This window comes from Lacerta agilis, chromosome 8 (assembly GCF_009819535.1).
Source record: "Lacerta agilis isolate rLacAgi1 chromosome 8, rLacAgi1.pri, whole genome shotgun sequence".
NCBI classification, from domain to species: domain Eukaryota; kingdom Metazoa; phylum Chordata; class Lepidosauria; order Squamata; family Lacertidae; genus Lacerta; species Lacerta agilis.
In genome coordinates this window covers 55,948,430-55,961,604 of record NC_046319.1, presented here as the reverse complement: position 1 = coordinate 55,961,604, position 13,175 = coordinate 55,948,430, and the positions used below count along the sequence as shown (strand labels likewise).

Here is a 13,175-nt window from a genome sequence, read left to right as displayed (position 1 = left end):
TATGAAACACTCCCCAACCTGGGTGGGAGTGGAGAGTATAAGGTTAGGCAGTTCTGGAAGAGAAAGAGATAGACTGAGTTCTAGCAGGGAGGAGCATTTTCACACGAGGGTCTTCCCGACAATCAGATGCCCAACAAAATGTTGTGTTCCGTCCTCAGTATGCTCTCTGCTGCCTTTGCTACTTTTGCTGCTGCTGCTGTTGTGCACATGTGCCTGAGTGCCCAGGGCTCTTCCACTTGCACCTTCCCCCTCACTGTTGGAGCGGTGTCTTACTCTCCTCTCCTTTTCCTCCTCAAATTTGCAGCTGCAGATGAGTGGAATGTTCTGTTCCTCCCAAGTGGAAGCTGTTATTTCTGGCCTCTTGCATCTCCTTCTACAGGCCTCATCATGAGGTAGGATGGCAGGAGGGAGGCTGTACAGAGGAAGGGAGGGTCTGAAGACTTCATTTCAGGCTCAGTTGAAACAGCTTTGCTGGGTTGTGTGTGCATTCACTTCCATGCAACCATACATGCATGATTTTTCCTGTTGTTGAATTGGGGGGTGGAGGAGGGTGGCACTGATGTTTTCCCTCCTCTTTACTGATTTTATGTCCATCTGCAAACTCCAGAGTTCCCTGAGAATGCAGATGCCTTGCCCTTGCTTCCTGCTGGTCCTGCTTTGCCTACAGAGCTGTTGGCCCAGGCCACCCAAGGGAGGCTACTGTGTAAACTGCCATGGTGGGTGTGAATGTGTGTTTTGACATCTGTGAAGATTGGAGGTCCCGCTGCTTTCAGTTTTACATATGTTGCCATCTTAAGTTATGGTTACAGGTCACCTTTATGAGGTTTATCAAAATGTTAATTTTATTGTATCATAGTGCTTAAATTTTAAACTATCCTTATTGGTAGGGTTGTTGTTGTTTTTTGTGTGTGTGTTTTGCTATTCTCCGTTCTGCGTACTTTTAAGTGCCAAAATGCACAGGAAGAATAAAGCAGTCTCATAAACTGGGAACTGAGTGCAGATGTGCTTTCCTGACTTACTGTACTTCATGAAGATCAAAAACCCCAATGCCTGAACTGAAGCAAGTCCTGGAAAGGACACGAGTCCTTGCAGCACCTCCCCTTTTAGGCATTAAAGGCTGTCCTACATGCAGAGGCAGGAGATGGGGGAAGCCAGTTTCTAAGCCTGCTTTTTCTGCACTGCTGCTGGGTCCTGATGAAAGGAAAGGCCTAGCTAGTAAACAGCTTAAGCTGCTTCAATCTACCCGTCTAGACCCGTCAGGCTGCCTGCCAACTTTCAGTGGAGGAAGGAAAACACACATGGTGCAGAGATTGCATAATGGCCCTGGAAAAGGCCCAAGTCCTTTGCTCTTGTGCTGTGATTTACTTTCTAGGATTAAAACATCCTTCCAGCCATCAGGCTGTGGCTAAGGCACCCACACAATCCTTACTCAGGGAGACCGCAGGCTCTTTTATAGAGTTAACAGGATAAATTTCTTTGTGTTTGGGGCTGGTACCCATTGGACACCCCATCCAAGACAAACCCCAATGAGCTGTCTACTCCCCAAGGACTATTCGATTTACTACATTTGCACCCTGCCTTTCCTTCCAGGAGCCTAAGGCAGCATGCATGGTTCCTCTCCCCACCTCCATTTCATGCTCACAATAACCTTGTGAGGAAGGTTAGGCTGGGAGATGGTGACTGACCCCAGGTCACCTGGTGAGCATTATGGCTGAGTGGGGATTTGAACCTGGATCTCCCTGAGCCTAGTCCAGCACACGGGCCTCTCATTTGCCTTCATCCAAGAAGCTCAAGGGGAAGATGTGGTTCTCCCACTCACATGCCACCGACTTATCCTTACAACAAGCTCATGAGGTGGGCTAAGCTGACCGGTCTAGAGCAGCTGGCCCAAGAGCACTCAGAAGTGGAGATCTGAAGCTGAGCCTCCACAACCCAGTGCAGATTGCATCACGTTAGCTCAGAGGTGCTGTGGAGAGCAAGTCTAGATCCTTTTCGCATGTACTGCTGTCAAACCAGGTGCTCCCCTCATCTTTTATTTGTGCATTCCTGATTATTCCTGCCCAGTTATTCCTAATATTTGTCCCTATGGTCAGCTCTTGCACTGTACAGTATACACTGTACAGACTCAAAAGGCAAGAAGAAGAAGAAGAAGAAGAAGAAGAAGAGGAGGAGGAGGAGTTTGGACTTGATACCCCGCCTTTCACTCTCCTTAAGGAGTCTCAAAGTGGCTAACAATCTCCTTTCTCTTCCTCCCCCACAACAAACACTCTGTGAGGTGAGTGAGGCTGAGAGACTTCAGAGAAGTGTGACTAGCCCAAGGTCATCCAGCAGCTGCATGTGGAGGAGCGGGGAAGCGAACCCGGTTCACCAGATTATGAGTCCACCACTCTTAACCACTACACCACGCTGTATTTCTGCAAGTTCAAAATTTACCACAATCCCACCAAGCCTGGGGCAAATCATTCTGTGTGTCTCTGCCAACCTCAGTTCCCCATCTGCAATATAGGAAATCATGACACATGTCGCAAGGTTGTTGCACAATTGTCAGAGGCTGTACACCTCTGCATACCAGTTGCTGGGATTCACACATGAGAAGAGTGCTGTTGCATTCTGGTCCTGCTTGTGAGCTTCTCATAGGCATCCCATAGGTTGGCGACAGTGAGAACCAGCAGGGATCCGGCAGGGGCTTACAATAAGCTCTATTGTTATCTCTGCAATAGCGAATACTCAATTCCTAAAGGAATAAATAAGACCCACTTGGCTTAATAATTTGAATGACTGCACTGATGACTTGAGGCACATGCAGCCACATACTAGTTTTTGAGAGCAGGCATACTCACTCTGTCGGTCGGACCAGAGGGGTGCTGCCCAGTCGCAGGATCATTGGGCCTTTGGGGTTGCGGATCTTCTTAATGGCTGAGGTCTTCAGCAGAGCAAACCTTTTAATTAGATTAAATCCTGCCAAAGACACAGAAGAGAAAGGAGCATAGCTTGAGAGTCCAGCCTCCCATTCCAGATGTCAAGTGAATTAGCCCAGTTCCCATTCTCCCTTTACAGACAAGTTGCTGGGGCACGTTAAACTCCGATAATGTGAGAAAGTAGAAAGTGAAAGGCAGTGGCATTACAAAAAAACCACAGTTCATCCTTTTTTTGGTCTGTTTGTTTAAAAAATGTATTCCCTGGTCGATTGAGAATTTTATGCTTGGAATGCCACATTTTAAAATATTCTTTGGTTAGGGCTTCTCCTGTCACATTTAACGTGTTCACATGCATATTATAAACCCTGTTGAGCTTGATATTAATCAATTAGTTTTCATTTCATTAGTTTTCATTTATGAATCACTTCCTATGAAGGATCTCAAAGCAATTTTCACATTACCATAAAAACATATACCGTACTGAACAAATACATTGCTGCAAAAACAATGTAAAAGCATTTGCATGTATGAAAACAATTGCAGATCAAATGCAGATACATCTTGGGATGGAGAACTTCACTTATTTAAAGAAGAAAGGCACTGAAAAATGACAACGGGCACTTTTGCTCCAACAAATTCTGGAGCATAAGACTCCCTCAGAAGGTGGTGGACTCTCCTTCATGATGGGAGGTTTTTAAACAGAGGTTGGATGGCCATCTGTCAGGGAATGTTTAACTGTAATTCCTGCATTGCAGGGGGTTGGGCTAGATGACTTCCAACTCTACAATTCTATGATTCTGTGATTCTAGGAAATGCTAGGTCATCGTGGGTTACTCTCCACACTGCCCATCTTTCTTCCCAGCTTCAAGACCAGAATGCTTGCCAGTCCTGCCTGTGACACTGCAAGAGATCCTCAGGCAGCTTTATGGATCTTCCTGCCTGATTCTGCTGGGTCTCAGATCCACGGGTCCTGATTAGATTTATCTCTGCCCCCTTGCAAATTCCTAGGGAGGAAAGAGGTTGTGGCCAGAGGCCAGCGAGGAGAAGAATTTTTTTGGAGAGACAAAACAAACTTACCAGTTATGTTTACATATTGGTCACTAGTCTGGTCCAGCCGGAGACCTTCCTTTTGCATTTGTGGACATTTCTCGCCTGCAAGAAAGTGCATTGAACATGGATTGAGTACAGCGGTACCTTGGTTTAAGAACAGCTCCGTTTATGAACAACTTGGATTAAGAACGCTGCAAACCTGGAAGTAGGTGTTTTGGTTTGTGAACTTTGCCTTAGGGTAAGAACATGTTTCGCTGCCTGTTTGAGAGTGTTCCATTTGTAAATTGAGTCCCGCACTGCTATGGGAAAGCACGCCTTGGTTTACGAACGCTTTGGTTTAAGAACAGACTTCCGGAACGGATTAAGTTCATAAACCAAGGTACCACTGTAATACATTTGGAAGCTGCCCATATAACCTGCCATTAAAAATTAAGCTGCAACTTGTTAGCCTGTTCTTTTGTTTTACAAAGGGAAGTGCGTCTGAGTAACAAATACAAACAGAATTAGGGGGTGTTGCTATGAACTTTGGAACTGTTGAGAAATCTCCATATTGGCTATGACGCTAAGTCCTGCCCTGCCAAGACCCCATGTGAGATCCTTCTACTCCAATGTGTTGCACTTTATTTCGGAAACAAAGGCAATGAATAATAGTGTAGTATAAAGCAAATGACTCAGCCCTTTGATATGCATTTACCAGAAACCTTGTTTTCTCTTCATAGCAGTCCCACCCAACCGGCAGCAAGCCTGTGGCTGAAAGCTGGCTTGGATACAACATATCCCCACAGAAATTAAGCAGACGCGTGCAAGACGCCATCACAACAAAGTGGCTGTGAGGATGAGCAGGTAAGCCCATCATTCACATTTCATGGTACCCTTGATTGCACTAAAGCCTTGCACAGACAAAAATCAAGGCACACAGATTGTGCAGATGTGGAACAGAATCAAGATGCAGACCTCTGGACCAGTCCTACCATTATGCAGGAGGCAGCTGCCTCAAGCGTTAGAGAACAGGGGGAGGTATTAGAGCATTGGGAGGTGTTGGAGAAAAGGACAGTGCGACTATTGTCTGCCCCGCATCTCCCAAACTAGCCTGCTTTCTTCAAGTGTGGTGCAGGATGCTGCTCATTACCCATAGTGAGGTAATATTCAGGTACCAGTCTTCCTGGCTTCAGAACTTGGAATGGGGTGAGGAGGCACCGTCTTGCCCTCTGACCCACACAACAAAATGTCCTGAACAAGCCTTGTGCAAGCATAGGTTGTGGCCAATGCTAGTCCTACTCAGAGTTAACCTGTTGAAATCAATAGGCCCATTAAGTTCAATGGGTCTACTCTGAGCAAAACTTAGTTGGAAACAACCCTTTTCCCTTGCAAAACAAGGGGCTCTTTCTGTTGATTAATGAAGGCGGCAACCTTAATAGAAAATCCCTTTTCTACTCAGAAATCCCACTGGATTTAGTAGGGCTTATATTCAGGTAAAGGTAAAGGGACCCCTGACCATTAGGTCCAGTCGTGTCCGACTCTGGGGTTGCGGCGCTCAGCTGGAGCCAGCGTACAGCTTCCAGGTCATGTGGCCAGCATGACTAAGCCGCTTCTGGTGAACCAGAGCAGTGCACCTTCCAGAGCGGTACCTATTTATCTACTTGCACTTTGATGTGCTTTCGAACTGCTAGGTGGGCAGGAGCTGGGACCGAGCAACAGGAGCTCACCCCATCACGGGGATTTGAACCGCTGACCTTCTGATCAGCAAGCCCTAGGCTCTGTGGCTTAACCCACAGTGTCACCCGCGTCCTGTTATATTCAGGTAAATGGGCCTAAATCTCATACAATTAGTCAACTGATTTTGGATTGTTGTTGTTTTTGTTTTTAAAAAAGGAGGGTGACAATCAGTGCTTTTTTCTAAAAAAAAAATGTTTAGTTCAAATCAGGAAAAATAAATACAGTAAATGGACAAAAGTACAAAGATTCACAAAATGTTTAGGGGTATGTATGTATACCCCTGCGTCCCCCCAGAAAAAAGCACTGGTGACAATATCCCCTCTTTTTAATCTCTCAATGAATAGGAATTAATGTGTATAAAATGTAGGTGATGCCATGCTCCACCCAGTTCCCCTTTCCCTCCTAACTATTTCTGCTACTGTTGTGAAGCTTTCTCTGTCCCCGAAGATTATCTAGTTATCTGCACTACACCAAAAAATACTCTTGAGTTCAGATTTTATCAAAGCGTTGCAATGTTGCTGAGATCTAAAACAGCCACCAGAGTAAGCCATGGCTGGAAGCTCCACTCTGCATACGCACAGATATCTTTCAGCTCCTTCAAGGTGCCTCTGGCAAAACGAGGGTTGATCCCTATCCAGTTTCCACATTAGATGACAACCGGGATGATGCATCTCTCTTGCGGATATTCTGAGACAGATAAGTAAAAGATGTGCACATTTTTTCCAAACCTTCCACGTCATCCTTGCTGAGAGGCAAAGCATTTCTTCATCGCCTATGAATTCCACCCTTTGGCCAAGGAGCTCAAAGTGCCTCACAAGGAGTCATGTCATTTCACTCTCACAATGACCCAATGAGGTAGGTTAGGCTGAGAGCCAGAAATTTGCCGGAGGCTGCCCAGTACATTTCATGGCTCAATGGAGAACGAACTCTGGTCTCAGTGAGCAAAGTCCTACAAGTTATCTATGACACATCGATGGCCTCTAACTGGAAGGTAGGGAGATCCCACTAATGCGGAGTGCCCCAACCCAAGTGAAAGTGGGTCACTCCAGCTTCCTTCCTTCCTTCCTTCCTTCCTTCCTTCCTTCCTTCCTTCCTTCCTTAGAAGAGAAAAAATAAGTGTGAAGTAAGAGAGAGAGGAAGTTGCAAGAGAGAGAGACATCTTCATAAACTATGGCAAAAACCTAGAGCATACCTACACAACAAACATCTTGTCAGTTTTGTATGTGTTTAAACTTCACGGCTACCCCCTTCAAAAGAAAACCATCCTGGAAATTGTGGTTTGTTAGGGGGCGTCCAGAATGCCAAATTAGCATTTTACATTTTGCACCTGTCATTGTAATTCACTTACTGGATAGCTTAACGCCAGCGATCCATGCTCTGGAAACCTACAAGTAAGGCTACTGTAAATGTGTTACACAATAGGGGTGCAGTGGCAGAACTTCATGCTCCGGCACCGGGGGGGCAGAGAGCAGGCGGGGGCGGGGCTGGTGCGTGTCCTGGAGGCGTGGCACTCATTCTGGGGGCATGGCGCCCAGCATGGGCTGGGGAGGCAGCCACGATGGCACCTCACACCGGGATCGCACTTCTGGGGGCGGTGCCCCCCCCCCCGCACTCCACTTCCTCCGCCAGTGCAGGGCTGCCCTTGAAGGTGACTCCAAAGCTTCAGAATTTGGCTGAAAGTACTCTGCCTGGTGTAGGAAAGTGAAGCCATTTACATAAATTCTTCAATAAGTTCACCAGCTGCTTATCTGCTCCTGGGCCCAATTCAAGGTACTGGGGCTTACCTTTAAAGCCCTAAACTGTTCCAGTTTTGGAATACTCTCCCTGGAAGGATTCACCTGGCATTGGTCTCACAGTCCTCTCAGCACCATGTTAAGACATCATTTGTCCAGGCATTTTAAAGAAGCTACAGTCATCTTTGGTCCTCCTTTTTGTTCTTCAGCAGTTGTCTTCCAGCTTTTATTGTTTCATGATGGATTATGTTGTGCTTTTATTGCATATTATTTTTGTTCTTATTCAACATCACTTTGGGATCTGCTTGGATGATGGACAATTTAGGCTCTTTTTTCTTCTTCTTTCCTTCCTGTCTTTCCTTTTTTTAAAGTTTAATGTATCTTACACAATTTTTTTACAAGATTGAAACATAGTACAAGTACATTTCAGACTTAACCAGCTTTAGCTATATAAAATAAGATCATGTTAACAATAAATCACAAAGAAACATGTTTATTAAGACATTGAATCCATCCACGGTACATTACATTGTCCTTAACAACATATGTGGTTGAATAAACACAGTAAAAGTTGTTAAATATACATTGGGGAAAATAAATACATAAGCAAATACAAAGAAGAGGATTAATTCCACCCAATTCTCCACTACTACTTTTTCCATGATCTCTGCCAGGCCAGTCATTTGGCACCTGCCCCAGGAGGGCAGGAGATCTTAGCCTCAAATTGATGTGGTACTTTCTGCCTAACTCTTACCTCTTCTTCCCTTGGCAGAAATGTCTGGGTTTCTGATCCAATAAGGTTTTTTTTTAGACCAATCCTCTTTCTATCCATCAATCTCCCTTACACTTCTACCTCCCTGACTGATCCAAATAAGCAGTACAGTACAGGGCAAAATTATGCATTATTGTCAAGCTGCTGGAAAACAATGATGCCAGAAGTGGCTTGTATGAGTCCTCTGACTCACTGCAGCCAAGGAAAAAGTTGGGAGTAAATGCACAGTGAGAAAAGCAGATGAGACTTTTGGCATGATCTTCTGGGCCATAGGAGCCAACTCCTAGGGGCCATGGGGGGGGTTTCGGCCCCCACAACAAAATATTTGAGGGGGCTGTGCCCCCACAAAGTTGATAGGCATTGCCATTCAAATGGTGTGTGTTCACTGTGTTATGTGATTGATAAAGTGGGGGCAGTGCTTACTTGAGCCCCCACAATATTTTACTCAAGTTGGCACCGCTGTTCCTGGCCACCTTTACTCATGTGAAGTCATTGCCCATCTCCCCCTCACTCTTGGGTAGAGGAAAAGTGTTCTTCACCTACTGTCTCTCATAAGGGTCACCCAATCAAACTGCTGAGCAGTAGGCTTCGGCCAGAAATGACTTTCAGGCTACCTTAAGATTGCATCTTCCGATACAAACCTGCCTGGATGTTGAAATTCTGGGGTAAGCACCTTCTCTTAGTCCCATCACCATCAGAGGCACAGTTGGTGGTAACACAAGAGAAAGCAAGAGAGGGGGGAGACTTTTCTGTGGCTGCTCCCATATTGTAGAATTCCCTCCCTCTCAATTATCTTTCCGCCAGCAGAGTAAGACCTTCCTATTCAGACAGGCCTTTGGAAACTAAGGTGCAGACAATGCTAACCACTAGGCTGCTGTCAGGGCAAACTGTACTTTAATGCTGGTTTTAAATGTGTTCTAGTATATTTTAACTATTGGTGTGAACTAATCTGTCATTATCACTTTGTACTTTATGATGATGTTGTTTAAATGTTGTAAGCTGCCTTGAATCCTGATTTTGGAGGAAGGCAGGATATAAATACATTTAATAATAAAATAAGGAAGAACACAGGACTTCTACACAAAGCCCAGCTGGCTTATGGAACTCACTGCCACAGGATGTGTCTGTGGACACTGGCATTGTTTTAAAAGGGAAGCTCACAATTAGGCAAGCTCATGGTTAGCCAGGTTATCTAAATGAAACTTCCTCAATCAGAGGCAGCGCACCTTTGAAGACATTACACCAATGAAAACAAGAGGGTTTTTTGCTGCATTTTTGCTCTGAGATAGGGATAGGGGAGAAATTTGGTTCACTTCCTATTTTAATGTGAATCTACCTAATTCGCATTCCACAAAGCAATGTGTAAACCACAACACAGCTATCCTTTGAAATCTGCACCACACCCATTTTGCAATGCAGTCCTGCAAGCCCTCTCCATGTGTCTGTTAGAGCATACAACTATGTATAAATTAGGAACAATGCACACTAAAAAGCTGATGAATTATAGTGGTGCAGAAATATGGCAAACTGACTTCAGGACTGGAAAAATTAGAAATGGAGAGAAACTGAAATTTGACAGATTCACCCCTCTTTCAATGCATCTGGTAGACTTTTCTTGGAATTAGGGTTAGGATGCTGAAATTAGGATGAACTCTCTTTAATGTTCTTTGGTGTCATACCAGAGAGCTGCAAAGTCAGAAACTGACTCCTCCCTGATGAATGATCTCGGAACTGCGACATTCCCTGGAGTATTGTCTTGAGCTGCCTCATCACAGCCAGTGTGCAGCTGTGGCCACGGTTCACTGCAGCGTGTGTCTATAAAGGAACATCACAGCTCCCGAAAAACTGCTCCTGAGGGCCCTTCTGAGGTGTCCAGGCTACAACATCTGCTTAACATCTTCCTGCTAGGACTATTTAAACAACAACAATGGGAAGAGGAAGTCAATGTGCTAGCGTGGGCCATAGGTTGCCCTTGGGAGATCATTTGGGGCACTTTCTGTGCAGCAAAAGGAGAGCGTGGAACGTTCTAGATAAAGAGCCATCATCACAACCATTTGACCTTCAGCAAAAATCCACAGTGACTTTGAGAGGGAAGCTGTTAGCTGCCACCCAAACATCTCCAGGCGGAAGGCAAGGGAGAAATGGTTCAAATCAATACAAAGCAATGTGACAGAAAGAGTGAATAAAAACTTTAAAACCATCTCAATATGGAGCGTTTGGTGGCGGGATTCCTCACATCTACAAGTTGTCTCCAGATTTTGTCAGAAGTGAGATTCAAAGAAGTTATTCATGTTCTGACGCAACGTCTGAGGAATTTCCAAGGAAGTCAACAGAGTTTCAATAATATGAACGAGGCTTGAAAGAAGAGTCAGGAAGGGGAGTTACATCTGGCCACAGCTGGTGAGGGGTGGAAGGGTCAAGTTCCCATACTGACTTGAAACAGCAACAGACAAAATCTTCTGGCCATTGCAGGTGGCTAGTTCTCCATGATGCTTTTCTCCAAAATGACTGCTTTGAATTTTTCACTGTCCATGGAGGAGCCAAACAACTGATATGCAGTGTAGATAACATGCTCTGTGATATTTCACAGGTAGATATAGGGACCCTCTGATGCCAGAAGTGGTATTGTCAGGCATTCAACAAAGCCCAGTCTTGACCACCAAACTTCCCTGACTCTAATTGCTGCCCTTCTGGCCCCAGGGAAGAGCACCAGTGAGCAAAGGGAGTGAGGAACAGGTGAGCACAGACAGGCAGAACACACAGGATAATAATAGCACATTTTTCTATGGCATCTTAAGATCATAAGACCAAGATCACAATGGGTAATATGTAGCAGAGCTAGAAAAACTGGAGGTGCCTTTCCCAAGTGCCTTGCTTGTTCCTAGCTACTGGTTGTGCTTGCATGTAACACATAAACACACAGTTTGTTTTAGCCATAGTTTGTTCAACAAAACATGAGTCATCTGACAAAAGATGAAACAAGCCACAGTTGGAAAATCCAATGCCTGTTCCACCCCCCCCAACTGCTATTGCCTCTGTGGCTTAGTGAGTGGGTGGGGTGGGGTCAGGGACAAACAAACCATGGGTAAGCCAAGCTGTTGAGTTTGTACATAATGCTAAACTATAGTTGAACAAGCCACACTTTATAAGCCAAGGACAAATTGTGGCTTCACATCATGGCATTATGTTGACTTATGTGATTCAGGCAATTGATAGCTTCAACCAGATTCTCCAATCAGGGTACATTTTCTTAAAATAAATAAACAATATAAATGCCATCATAAAACCATGGTAAGGCAGAATGAAATCAAGAACACCCACCTACCCACAATTTCCCCAAAGCTTGCCTTTTGCAAGAGAGATCTTAACTGCCTCTTTAAATTTCAATGGGCATTTTCTTTTCTGCTCTCCAGAGCTGCACCCCCACATAATCTATAGGCACTGAGCCCCTCTTTTTTTGCCAATGGTGGCAGTTGCCATAATAACTCAAAACAGGAGAAGAGGAAAACGATCAAGAACAAGTGGGGCAGTGAGCGTACGAGAAGCGTCTGCTATTTACCGCGTGCTTAGCCAATTCCTGGGAAAAACAAGCTCATAAGTCAGGAAGACGGAATGTTTCTGTTTAATGCATCACAGACGGATGAAAGGAGAGCATGTGAAATTTGGAGGAAGTGCAGATGAACTCTGGACATCATCAGTGCAAGCAGGTAAGGGAGAGGCTGCATCGCTAGCCAGTGGGCGACCCAAATTCAGGGAATGCCCCTGCCAGAGACAGGCAGTATTTTTAAGGCAGCACAGTGTTAACCTGCAGAACTTAATTGCCTTAATATATTATGCTCACTACCAGAGTATGTGAGCATTGGACAAATAGATAGAGCAGGAATGAGCCCATCCAGGCAGGAAGCTATGACACAGGGCAACAGTTCTATCCATGGGGTTCTCTTAGGTCATTCTGGTTTCTCATGAACCATATCCTGCTCTATCGTACTCTATTTGGGCCTGAAATACAGGAAAAGAGATGGCCCTCTCATTAGGCAACTGGTTTGAGGTGACATGAAAGGGCAGCCAAAGGTTGGTAACTTAGTGTGTTGCTATTATTGCGTTTTGACAGCTGGGTTGGGGGAGGGGGGAGAGGCACACGTGACAGGCATTATCTCACTCTGGAGTAGACTACCATGGTGGGGGCGGGGGCACAATTTGCTGCTCCACCCCAGGAAGCAAAATGTCTGGGCCTGGGCCTGGCATCAAAGTATCTTCAGCTCCAAAAATAGAACCAATAAGCAACTGGAGATGTATCTCCAGGCTTTGTCCTATTTGTGACACAGAACATCCATTTATAAGGTCCCATTTGGTTGGAAATGGTTTCTATAGCCACCGCTGAACCTAAGCCCGGGAATGTCACCTCAGGCACTTGGCAGAGTGAAGCAAATCTTTAAAAGGGGTGCAGCCTTCAGTGCAAGAGAGGCAATGGAAGAGACAGAATAAATAAGGGCATTGGCAGAGCAGAAATGGGGCTCCCACAGCAGCGCTGGGAAAAGACCTTTCTCAACCTGGAATGCTGGAAATGAATGCCAAGGTGCAAATTTACATCAAGGCCACAATTGGGATCCCGTGTACAGTTCTGATCACCTCACCTCAAAAAGGAGATTGGAAAAGGACCAAAAAAAAAATGGGCAGCACATAATTAAACTATGGAACTTGCCCCCACAGCAGGCAGTGATGGCCACCGGAATGGCTTTAAAAGAGGATTGGGCAAATTCATGGAAGAGGAGAGGGCTATCAGTGGCTGCCAGCCCCGATGGCAGTTGGAGGCAGCAATCTTTCTCAATAACAGCTACTGGAAGCCACAGGAGGGGAAGAGTGCTCTTGTGCTCAAATCCTGCTTGTAGGTTTCCCACTGGCATCTGGTTGGCCACTGTGAGAACAGGATCCTGGGCAAGATGGGCCACTAGCCTGATCCAGCAGGCTTTTTGTATGTTCATAATC

General features: G+C 45.4%; 1 protein-coding gene across 1 annotated transcript in view; it reads right to left on the bottom strand.

Moving 5' to 3' along the window:
• Nucleotides 1-13,175, bottom strand: part of COL16A1 (collagen type XVI alpha 1 chain) — a 123,686-nt gene that overhangs the window by 98,298 nt on the left and 12,213 nt on the right. Inside the window, exons 3-4 of the mRNA XM_033157651.1 lie at nucleotides 3,996-4,070; nucleotides 2,841-2,958 (exon numbers count right to left, since the gene is read on the bottom strand). Coding sequence (XP_033013542.1) covers nucleotides 2,841-2,958; nucleotides 3,996-4,070 — 193 coding nt within the window. The remainder of the gene's footprint in view (nucleotides 1-2,840; nucleotides 2,959-3,995; nucleotides 4,071-13,175) is intronic.